The sequence below is a fragment of the Cyprinodon tularosa genome, unplaced genomic scaffold (assembly GCF_016077235.1).
Source record: "Cyprinodon tularosa strain WSP-4 unplaced genomic scaffold, ASM1607723v1 ctg544, whole genome shotgun sequence".
In the NCBI taxonomy this organism is placed as follows: domain Eukaryota; kingdom Metazoa; phylum Chordata; class Actinopteri; order Cyprinodontiformes; family Cyprinodontidae; genus Cyprinodon; species Cyprinodon tularosa.
This window is the reverse complement of record NW_024039279.1, coordinates 258,072-270,364: the sequence shown is the minus strand read 5'-3', so window position 1 is coordinate 270,364 and position 12,293 is coordinate 258,072. Positions and strand designations below refer to the sequence as shown.

Here is a 12,293-nt window from a genome sequence, read left to right as displayed (position 1 = left end):
TTCTGATTTTTGCAGGATTCTGGAGATTAAAGAAGGATATTCTAGAAACATGTTTGATATAAGATTTAAATGACAGGTCCTTACCAAAAATAACACCGGGGGTTTTTACTTTATTATTTGAGATCAATGTAATCCCAAGTCTAAGATAGCATCAAAGGGTACAGTTAGGATATCACCTTCGGTGTCAGCATAGACATTAAAATCACTAACTGTAATTAACTTGTCAGTATTTTACACTAAATCAGATAGGAACTCTGAAAACTGATAAAAAACAAACTGAGAGTAAGGACATGGTGGACGATAAAAAGTTACAAGCAGAAGAGGTTTTGTTGCTTTGCAATTTGGACGACAGATACTGAGGGTTAAAGGTTTAATAAAATTGCAACTATTAACTGGTTTGGACTAATCAGTCAAACTGAAATATTGTTGCTACTCCTCTTCTTTGCCCAGAATTTCTGGGTATGTAATAATTTAAAATAACTAGAAGGAGGTGCCTCATTTATGCTCACATAATCCTCTTGCTGCAGCCAAGTTTCTGTAAGGCAACATCAATCAGTGTGATTATCACAAATCAAATAATTAAGTAACAGACTTTTGAAGAAAGAGTTAAATGTTAAATAAACCATATTTAATAGTTCTGCCTTTTTCTCAGTTTTAGTCATTTAAATTTTATTAGATTATCACGATTACCTCCTTTATCATTCTTTTATAATTTATTTGATTTGGTCGTGGGCAAGACACTGTCTGAATGGGATGATTGGAGGGTAACAGTAGAAAAGCTGCGGAGAAGTTTGTTAAACTACGTCTATCCTTCCTGATCTGCACCCTGGACTGTCAGGGTTTTGGAGGACTAATTAATTTAGTCAGATTCCCACAAAGAAGGGCTGCACCATCCAAAGTAGGATGGATGCCATCCTTACGAATCAGACCAGCTTTTCCTGAGTAAGATTGCCAATTATCAATGAAGCCCACATCATTTTTGGGACAGCACCTAGACATCCAGCGATTGAATGACGACATGCGGCTAAACATGTCATCAACGGTCAGATCAGGGAGGGGATCAGAGAAAATGAAGGAGTCCAACATCATTTAGAACTAAAGAAGCCTCTTGGATGAGAAGCGAAACGTCTTCTTGAAAGCTTCTAGAAAGCAGCTCCACAAGCTGATAAGGAAGGTCAGCTCTATTCTAAGAATTCCAATAGAACCTCTAGAGATGATTTAACAAAGAACTCTATACAAAACTGAAAGACTTTAGAGAAACTATGATCATTAGTTAAACAACAGAGTTTCTTTGGTCAGAGGTTACTCCAGAAGCGCTGTAAGACATACCACTACAGAGGACTCCTGCCTCCAGCAATTAACATAAAAATTAACTTGCTAGAGTTACAACATTTAATTTCTGAAAATTGAAAATACTTAATCGATCCTCAGGATCGATTAAGTATTTTCAATTTTGAGCCACATTAATTTTCCATGAAAGGCAGCGAAACCTTTCATTTTTGAAAGGTTTTGATGGCCTAACCATCAACATTACATACCAAACCCTATCCTAGACCTAATCTCCATCGTATTCCTATTCCCAAACCTTAGCCATTACTGAAAGTAAGAAACAGGAAAATGTCCTCACTTCCCTGAAACTCTGTCACTATGTCTGTGAAACCAGAAAAAAATGATTCTCACTCACAGAGAGCACCAGTGCACCCATCCATATATCCATTAATCTTAGGTCTTCAAACTTTTCCAGGCCAAGGACCCTCAAACTGATGGCGAGATGAAGCAGGGACCCCCTAATTATATATATAGCATGAAATTGTGTTATATCTAACTGGTCCTATAGTCACTCTATTACAGATGGAGTAATGTAACCAAAGTCATTTCTCTCTGGGATTATTAAAGTATTTCTGATTCCTGGTTGATGGGACAGGTGTTGTGAATGAAACAGTACCCAGCTTGAAAGAGCTCCTGAGTGTCGCTGAATGTGAGCACTGATGACTGAAAGACATCTTCTGCCTCCATTTATCTGTTTACTGCAGTGTGTTAAATTCATGTTAATGTGGATTTAAAGACATTTCAATTAGTGGAAAAAATTGCAGGTGGAATATAAAAAAATGTCTAATCAACCAAAACTTTCACGACCCCCATGCAGAACCTCTGTGGACCCCCTAGGGGTTGCGGGACCCCTGTTGAAGACCTCACATTAAACACATCCATACAAACACCTCTGCCGATGATCAGGTAGACCATTTACCAACTTCTCAAATCGGTACTGGTACTAGCTTAACTTTACATACACTATAGTCCATATTTCTGTGTATATAATTGTTTTCGAGGTGTTTTATATTGTTACAAATGTTGTAATAATCAGTGTTTTAATTGTTTTCTGCATTTAATGTGTGCCTTCTAGACAGGTAGCTTAAGCACCATTCGTTACGGTTTGATAATGAGAATAAAGATTCTGGATTTTGCTTCTAATAGGAAATTTAGCTGAATAAAAGTTCTTAAAGGAATAGTACACCCAAAACATGATTAGCCTTCATTTTCTACTCACCCCCATGCTGAACAACACTCTGGAGTACTTTTTTGATATCTCAAATGCATCTGGAGATCTGGGAGGCTTCTTGCTGTCTGCTGGTATTCAAATAATGGAGGTCTATTGTGCCCGAGACAGAAAGGTCCATAAAATTCCACAAAAAACGTGTCAATATTCCTCCATACTGCTCGTCCAATGTATTCCAAGTGTCCTGAGTGGGTAGCATCCAGAATTTACTCGAAACGAAGTCATTTAGAATGTTTTTAGAGCATAAACAGTAGTGTATAGTATTTCCTAAAAGCGCGTTCACGAGTCTACGGAAACCGCGGCAGACCAAACCAGATGAAAGTGCGCATTCAGCTCAGCAAAGAACTCATGCTCTTCCTCAACACTGAAGTCCTCAGACATTTTTCTTTTGTTGTTTCTTTCTTTGCACAGGTAAACACCACATTTCTTCTTCTACGCTTGTATTATTGGCAGAGCAGACGCTGAATGCGCACTTTCATCTGGTTTGGTCTGCCGGCTTCCGTAGCGTCGTGAACGCGCAGGCGCGCGCTTTCAGGAAATCCTATACACTACTGTTTATGCTCTAAAAACATTCTAAATGACTTCGTTTCTGTCATGGTCGTGGTTCTGCTGTTCTTTTCGTTGCTCCTTGTTTTCTAGATTTATTAGCCTAATTCCAGTTTTGTTGTATTTCTAGATTTTTATTAGTTCTCAAGTTTTTCTGTTGTCCTCTTTTGCCCTCTTGTGTGTGTATGTTCCTTTCCCCTTGGCTCCCTCGTTGTCTCCTCTCACACCTGTTCCTTGTCTGCTCGTTAGCCCTCCCTTTGTCTCTGTCTCCTATATATGCTCTCCCTCTGCTCTCACTCTTTGTTGGTTCCTTGTCTTTGCTGTCCTCCCATGCTGTTGTCCACATTCCTCGTCTCTCCCTGGCTCCTCGTGTTTGGTATTCCCCAGATGTCTCCATTGTTCTGGTTTGCTTTTGATTATTAGTTGGATTTTTGCATTCCTGCCTTTGTTGCTGTTTTGCCCAATTAAATCACCCAGAAATCTCCTCAGCCTGTCTGCCTCTGCATTTGGGTCCTCCAAACCACAACCAAACCCTGACAATAGGAACCAACCACAATGGACCCAGCAGAGCCCAGTCTGGACACCCTGAGGGATTTTTTTCTGAAGCTGGGAAAGGCTCTGGACACTATTGCCGGTCTCAGCCCGCCTGAGGAGAGGGTGAGTGCAGCTGGCCAACTAAGGCAAATTCTCCTCACAAACTCCAAAATCATTTCTGCCCCAGTGCTGTCTGAACTGTTTGAAGAGTTGGAGTGGAACCACCAATCAGCCAGCGCCCAACTCTTCAACAGACCCCCACCACCCAAACCATCACTTCACCTCCTTCCAACTCTGCTCTCAATCGCCTCCAGTCCGGTTCCTCCATCTTCACCAGCTGTTGGTCCCCCCATGCCGTCTGCCTCCTCCAGGCGTAAGCGCCGCCGGGGGAGGAAATCCACTCCCTCTCCGGCGGGTCAGCCTGACGCCTCCACTCCCTCTCCGGCGGGTCAGCCTGGCGCCTCCACTCCCTCTCCGGCGGGTCAGCCTGACGCCTCCACTCCCTCTCCGGCGGGTCAGCCTGACGCCTCCACTCCCTCTCCGGCGGGTCAGCCTGACGCCTCCACTCCCTCTCCGGCGGGTCAGCCTGACGCCTCCACTCCCTCTCCGGCGGGTCAGCCTGACGCCTCCACTCCCTCTCCGGCGGGTCAGCCTGACGCCTCCACTCCCTCTCCGGCGGGTCAGCCTGACGCCTCCACTCCCTCTCCGGCGGGTCAGCCTGACGCCTGCTTCAATCCCACTCTTCTTCAGGTCAGTTTCCCCTATGGCCTTGGCCGTCACCTCCATGATCAGCAGTTAGCTCCTCGAGTTAGAGGTTTAAAGTCAGTCACCATGATTACACCCACTGCAGTCAGAGCACCACATATTGAGGAGTCAGAGTTATGGGACTACTTTTATGGGCAAAGGGAGGATCTATTCCCTTTCCTTCCACCTCCATCAGTTCCCTGTCAGCCAGCACATCCCAAGCCCTTCAGCGGGCCAGTGTCCTTAGCTCCAGAGCCCTTTAGCAGGCCGGTTTACCTAGCTCCAGAGCCCTTTAGCGGGCCGGTTTACCTAGCTCCAGAGCCCTTTAGCGGGCCGGTTTACCTAGCTCCAGAGCCCTTTAGCGGGCCGGTTTACCTAGCTCCAGTGCCTAGTAGAGGGCCAGATTCCCTAGCTCCACTGCCCAGTAGAGGGCCAGATTCCCTAGCTCCACTGCCCAGTAGAGGGCCAGATTCCCTAGCTCCAGTGCCTAGTAGAGGGCCAGATTCCCTAGCTCCACTGCCCAGTAGAGGGCCAGATTCCCTAGCTCCACTGCCCAGTAGAGGGCCAGATTCCCTAGCTCCAGTGCCCATTAGAGGGCCAGATTCCCTAGCTCCAGTGCCCAGTAGAGGGCCAGATTCCCTAGCTCCAGTGCCCAGTAGAGGGCCAGATTCCCTAGCTCCAGTGCCCAGTAGAGGGCCAGATTCCCTAGCTCCAGTGCCCAGTAGAGGGCCAGATCCCCTAGCTCCAAAGCCCATTAGTGGGGGGGTTTCCCCAGTACCAGAGACTCCTGAGCCCGTTATCAGGCCGTTTAGCCTAGCACCAGAGACTCCTGAGCCCATTGGAGGGCCGTTTAGCCTAGCGCCTGAGACCCCTGAGCCCGTTCAGAGTCATCCTGATTTCCCTGAGCAGACTACTAAAATGCTCTCTGAAATAAAGCTAAGCAGGCGCTCCAAGCCTCCACGGCCCCTCAGCGGGCGCTCCAAGCCTCCACGGCCCCTCAGCAGGCGCTCCAAGCCTCCACGGCCCCTCAGCGGGCGCTCCAAGCCTCCATGGCCCCTCAGCGGGCGCTCCAAGCCTCCACAGCCCCTCAGCGGGCGCTCCAGGCTCCCTCTGAGGCTGTTCCAGTGCAGCAGTCGGCGGCCCCCTCTGAGGCTGTTCCTGTGCCGCAGTCAATTACCCCCCCTCCGCCCACCCAGGGGGGGTTATTTTTTGTTTCTGGACATTTTGGGCGTCTGGGATCCGCCCTTAAGTGGGGGGTACTGTCATGGTCGTGGTTCTGCTGTTCTCTTCGTTGCTCCTTGTTTTCTAGATTTATTAGCCTAATTCCAGTTTTGTTGTATTTCTAGATTTATATTAGTTCTCAAGTTTTTCTGTTGTCCTCTTTTGCCCTCTTGTGTGTGTATGTTCCTTTCCCCTTGGCTCCCTCGTTGTCTCCTCTCACACCTGTTCCTTCTCTGCTCGTTAGCCCTCCCTTTGTCTCTCTCTCCTATATATGCTCTCCCTCTGCTCTCACTCTTTGTTGGTTCCTTGTCTTTGCTGTCCTCCCATGCTGTTGTCCACATTCCTCGTCTCTCCCTGGCTCCTCGTGTTTGGTATTCCCCAGATGTCTCCATTGTTCTGGTTTGCTTTTGATTATTAGTTGGATTTTTTGCATTCCTGCCTTTGTTGCTGTTTTGCCCAATTAAATCACCCAGAAATCTCCTCAGCCTGTCTGCCTCTGCATTTGGGTCCTCCAAACCACAACCAAACCCTGACAGTTTCGAGTAAATTCTGGACGCTACCCACTCAGGACACTTGGAATACATTGGACGAGCAGTATGGAGGAATATTGACACGTTTTTTGTGGACTTTTATGGACCTTTCTGCCTCGGGCACCATAGACCTCCATTATTTGAATGTCAGCAGACAGCAAGAAGCCTCCCAGATCTCCAGATGCATTTGAGATATCAAAAAAGTACTCCAGAGTGTTGTTCAGCATGGGGGTGAGTAGAAAATGAAGGCTAATCATGTTTTGGGTGTACTATTCCTTTAATAGCTAACATTGTTTCTTGTCAAAATCTTTCATTCATTATGTTTTGGTTATGAATTAAACAACCTGGGTGGGTTAATTCTCAATTAATCAAATACTCAAAGCAACTGTCCTGCTGGGATATATTTTCCAGGTCTGTTCTTTGTTTACCTCCATGCTGGTGCGATTGCACTGGTGAGTATCAGCAAACCAGCTGTCACCTGTTGCACACTGATCCAAGTCGATGTCCTGAATGTTCACATCCACACGAATAACACCTCTAAAATAACAGAAAGACAAAATTAATATTGGTCAATCACATTAAACATAAAATTCAGTCTTTATCATCTGCTTTCCATTCTGGATGTTTTTCCAAAATTTGGTAATTGAGAGAATTCCTTTTTATATTAAGATTATACTTAAATTCTGCGATCCATGCCAATTAAAACTTTTCTTTTGACTTTTAATTTTCTAAACTCCCATAAAAGAACAATAAATTAAAATGCCACAAATATTGCTGCTTGGTGTTAGAGTGTCGTGCTTATTGTAAAATTAACCTGCTTGCTCATTTTTGTAGTGGAAAAAAAACAGAGACCAAGATAGATCATTTTAAAACATTTCTGTACTTTAATCCTAAATTTCAACTGAAAACTAAAAGAAATTTGGGGAAATAAAAAAAGAAAAAGCTGCACCAACCTAGTTTCAGCCTATCTGTAACCAACACCTTATTGCAGTATCTTTTGATTCAACCACTACATTCTGTCATTTTTACAGCTAGTATCCCATTCTCTCGACTTGGCCATATCTGCCCACTCTAACTCACTCAGATTGTGTAGATATCTGGTGTCAATGGTTTCATGGTCTTCTTTCTATTGTGCTTTACTTTGCTCTATGTTTCCTAGTTTTATTGGTTTATTCCTTTGTTGTAATTTCTAGATTTATGTTAGTTCTCACGTTTTTCTGTTGCCCTTGTGTGTTTGTGTGTGTTCCTTTCCCCTTGGCTCCCTCGTTGTCTCCTCTCACACCTGCTCCTTGTCAGCTCGTTAGCCTTCCCTTTGTCTATATATGCTCTCCCTCTGCTGTCACTCTTTGTTGGTTCCTTGTCTTTGCTGTCCTCTCATGATGTTGTCCTCCTACCTCGTCCCTCCGTGGCTCCTCGTGTTTGGTTTCCCCAGATGTCTCCTTAGTTCTGGTTTGCTTTTCATTATTAGTTGGATTTTTGGATTCCTGTCTTTGTTTACTGTTTTTGCCCCATTAAAACTCCTAGAAATCTCCTCAGACTCTGTGCTTCTGCATTTGGGTCCTCCAAACCAAACCCAACCTTGACAAATGGTCAGTGATGGGTAGTAGCGCCGCTACATGTAGCGAAGCTATTAGTTTAACTACATGTTCCAGTAGCTTGACCGTCGAGTTGCTGCTTTATTTATCAAGTAACTTTTCTGTAGCAACGTTATTTCTTTGATCAAGTAGCGACGTAGCATCCACAAACGCTACAAAATCCAGGGCATAACTAAGAAATGAAACCAGGTTTTCTATTTTGAAACAACAATCAGCCACAAAACTACTGTAAATAGCAGTTTCAGCTGACGCTCTTATAAGTGGCATGGTAGCAATCCAACTGCAATCCGAGAGAGAGCAAAAAAAATCCGCAAGCAGAGCCTATGGGTTTGCGAGCGTATCTGAGACTCGAGCAGAGTGCAGTTTTTGTGCGTGAAGAGAAGGAGGCAAGCGAGAGGAGAAAATATCTGTGCAAGAAGCATTAAATCTGAGAGAAGAAACAAAGATTTGAGAGAGAAGAGAAAATATTTGAGAGAGAGCGCATGTTTTGAGTGTGAGCATTATAAGTTTTGAGTGCAAGAAGATGAAATTCTTTTCTCAAATTGAAATTATGTGCTCTTGCATTTTGGCAGGATAATTCTCCCTTATGTGCCACTAAGATACTCTAATTAGAGAGCAGTAGTGAAACTTCCATATTGTATTTTCATGGCCTAGTTTACCTGACAGGATGTTTACATAAATCTGTTTTTAGGCTTTGCACAGATAAGATTTTTTTATTTATGGAGGAACAGCTCTCCCATATATAAAATAAATACATAAATACATAAATAAATAAATGCTCAATAAATAAAACATTCAATTAATTACCCCCCAAAAATACAATGAATAAATATGTAGGTAGAAATTTAACTATATGGTGAGACATAAATATATGTATCTCTTAATTAGCTTCTTTATTTTTTCACCTTCTTTTGTAAACAGTTTAATTTGTTACTTGAATCGACTGTTTAATTGAGGTCTGGAGAAGTTTTCTCTAAGGGAGACCCTAAAGAAATCAGATGCCTTTTGTAGGGTTTTGTTTTCCCTAGAGATGTCCATTGAATGCAAACTCATAGCCGTGTCTCCATGTGTAGAACACTACACAGTACCTATAATTTGGTTCTAATAACAGATTATTTACTAGTTTGTCTACTAGTAATTACTTCAGTTTTTATTTTAATATGCTGATCATAAAGCAATGTTTACACTGTGTTATGTCATTGGCTGATCTTTAATAAATGTTTTAACCAGTGCATCAGACTCATTTTGAATTGACATTAGGTTGGTACAACATTAAGTAGCTTCTGATGTAGTTAAGCTACTTTTAACACATTAGTGTAACTTAGCTTGCTATAATTCTTTAGGTGGTAGCTTTGATGTAGTGAAGCTTAATTTATTGTTGAGTAACTGATAGCTTAGCTCACTACACTGGACAAGTAGCTTGCCCAACACTGCAAATGGTCCCATATAGTTAAACCTAGACAGTTTATTTTAGATCAAAATTTTCCTCTGGGGTATATTCATTTTCCTACAATTTAGTCCTTTTATTAACTTGGATTCATGCCTGGCGTCACTTTGATGCCGGTATTGCTCTACAGATGAAGGTTTTTGAGTCAGAACAGATGAATATTTTGGACTTATTATAATTTTCTCTAACTGAAATAAGTCAGCCCAAATGCTTCATAATGCCTATTGCACCAGGTTTGGGTTCATTATTCTATAATACATTCATAGAGTTTTAACAGATTAATTATGTTTCATCCTAACAGGTTTGCTATTATGCTTGACTCCTTTTGCTTCCATATTGGCCTTCATTTGTTTCGTGGCAGAGACTTAACAAGATGTTAGAAACATTTCTCACAGACTTGGATTTATACTGCATAAAATCATCAAACAGTTGAAGCAAATTTATCAGCTGTCCTTCAGTTATGGTAATCTCCCCTTAACATCCTGAAAGGTGCTCTATTTGATATCAGGTGACTGTGCAGTCTATCGGAGTAAAGTAAACTCTTTGACATTCTCAAGAAACCAGTTTTAAGCTCAGCAGAGGCAGAGGAAGACGGATAAACTGTGGTCATAAAGGGATGGACATCATCAGGTTTGACAGAGTTGACTCATTACTAGAACTAATGGTTAAGTATACAACAGTTTCGACAAAACCGATGAAAGAAGGGGAGATATTTTAGAATTGGGCAGAATCTGTTCACCTGTTGCTGGCTTTCTATCATCTTAAACCAATCTGCCTGCTTTATTCTGCCCATTGACGACAACAATTTTACAAAAATACTGGACTTTTTGTTCCCCAGGACATTCTTTGTCGTGAAGATCATTAGGTCATCTTCAGAGTCACTGCCATAAAATTGTTTGCTATGAGGAATTGAACAAGTGTATCTTCAATAAATGGCTACATAATTTAAAAGAAAGTTTTTTGTACTGAAATTCATGGTCTTCTATTTCCTTTTCTTTTTTTTTTATCAAATAGAATGTCCATTTGACTAGAGGTGTGTAGACTTTTTAGATGGTCTTTATTTAGCATGTTTTATGTAGAGCAGGGGTGGGAAATTCTTGTTGCCAGGAGGCAGTATCCTGCATCTTTAGATCCATGCTTGGTCCAACACACCTGACTCAAATGGCTGAGTTATCTCCTGAGTGTGCAGTCAGTTCCTCCAGCTCTGGATAGAGTGTACATTTGGTTCAATACACTCAGGTGTGTTGAACCAAAGGCACATCTAAAAGTTGTAGGATACCGGCCCTAAGGAACTGGAATTGCCCACCGCTGATCCAGAGGATGAGGAGGTACTGACCTGAATTCTGGTGTCAGGTCTGGCTTGAGGCCATAGAAGGAGGCCGACAGGGTGAGCACCCAACCAGGCTTGAAATATCCATCCTTACAATCCAGAAACGGAGAGCTGGCATACTGTACCCCAGCACGGTTAGTCACATAGCTGTCACCCTGTCCCCACTTTGGTGTATCTAAGGTGCTGAGGTCATTGAGGAGCACCCGCTTGGACAGGACTACAGATGGCTGGCCGAACTCCGGAAATTTCAATTTTCTAAACCAGCTGTCATCAGGGGCAGGAGCTGGAGGGTGGAGGCTGTCCCAGGCCTTGGATAAGTCCTGAAGGAGGATGCCCTGCTGTTTACCAGTTGGGTTGCGGGTTGCACAAAGAACCAGCTGTGGCACTTGGGCAGTAGGGTCAGCATCAAAGGTGAGCAGAGCCCGCTGAATAAGGAAATCTGCTTCCAAAAGGGAGCGAACTAGAGCATGGTACCACTCCATGTCTTCATCCACGGTACTCTCTCTAAGGTCACTGGCCTGGAACACCATATTGAGAAAGTTGGCAGTATTAGCCAGGGCATCCAGAGCTGGACCAAGGGGAATGTGGAAGTTACTTGGCAGAGATCCAGTCTGTCCCTTAACGCTATAGGCCCGAGAGCAACGAGCCATGCTCATGGTGGACGGGTCTCCAGTGTATAAAAAAGTCTCTGCTGGTGACCAGTCATCCTCTGTGGGAGCCTCTGAAGGTATCTCTCCAAACTCAGGCAGCTCTGAGGGGAAAGCTTCAGAGCCTCCTGTAGTGTTTGCTGATAAATCAGTGCTGTTGGGCATCTCGCCATTTAACTCTAAGAACTTTGGATTCACCTGTGATCTTAGGAGGGGTGTAAACAAAAGAAGAAGCCAGATATTCATTCTGAGTCACTCAATGAGAAGAAAAGAAACAGAAACTGGGCTTCAACAACTGTGATCTCTTTCAAATTCCTTTCAGTAAAATAAAAAGGACATGTGGGTTAAGAGTTTGTCTCACCTAACGGTGTCTTTGGGGATACACCTTCACAGTGTTAAACTCTGATGCTCCCACTTAATGCAACAACAGAAATAAACAACATCCCACAGACGCACCTGAAGGTTTCATACATCATCTCTGAAAGGATAGTTTAAGCCAGTAGTTGTGAGAATAAAAATAGGTTAGAGATGAGGGGAGGAACAGGCACGTTTCTTAATCATCCACCTGGCGTCTACAGCCTTCGCTTTTTTTTGTTTCATAGTTGTTGGAGAAAAATCAAACGCTGTTGGTCCTGTAAGGAGGATGACATAAATGAAGATGGCTCACGGGCAGAGAGCGGTTCCTGATGCTGGGAGGAACTTGGCAAAGATGAAAACAACATGTTGATCTGAAGAGATGGGAAGAAAAAGCAGACCTCCTTTAGTTTTCTCCAGTCCTCTATTCTTCTTCTGACTCCTGCTCAACTGATGCGTTGAAGAGCTTCCATCTCATCTGACAAAAACTTGAAATTCTCATTTACCCCCTCCCCCTCTGCTCTCTCTCACCCCTCCTCCATATTAATGGGGCTGCCTACCAGTGCTGAAAGGTGATGAGAGTGGTCCATCTGTTGTGTATGTGGCATCAGAGAGGAGAGGATGATTCGCTCGGTCAGAGATGAGTGTTGGGCTAAGCTGTGCTGCATTTGGGCATCCATAAAGAGTCACGCTGCTGGATAGATGGATGGATTATCCCCTCCTACAGGAGAGTGGATGGAGATGAGGATAGGCCTTTACTGCTTCCTATTTATCCCTCAGACACAAAT

At 43.5% G+C, this 12,293-nt stretch overlaps 1 protein-coding gene across 1 annotated transcript in view; it reads right to left on the bottom strand.

The window, feature by feature from the left end:
- si:ch211-156l18.8 (probable G-protein coupled receptor 179) overlaps positions 1–11,967 on the bottom strand; it is a 37,676-nt gene extending 25,709 nt beyond the window's left edge. The window contains exons 1-2 of the mRNA XM_038304850.1: positions 10,511–11,967; positions 6,561–6,669 (exon numbers count right to left, since the gene is read on the bottom strand). Coding sequence (XP_038160778.1) covers positions 6,561–6,669; positions 10,511–11,397 — 996 coding nt within the window. The 5' untranslated portion in view covers positions 11,398–11,967. The remainder of the gene's footprint in view (positions 1–6,560; positions 6,670–10,510) is intronic.
- Positions 11,968–12,293: the final 326 nt, after the last annotated feature.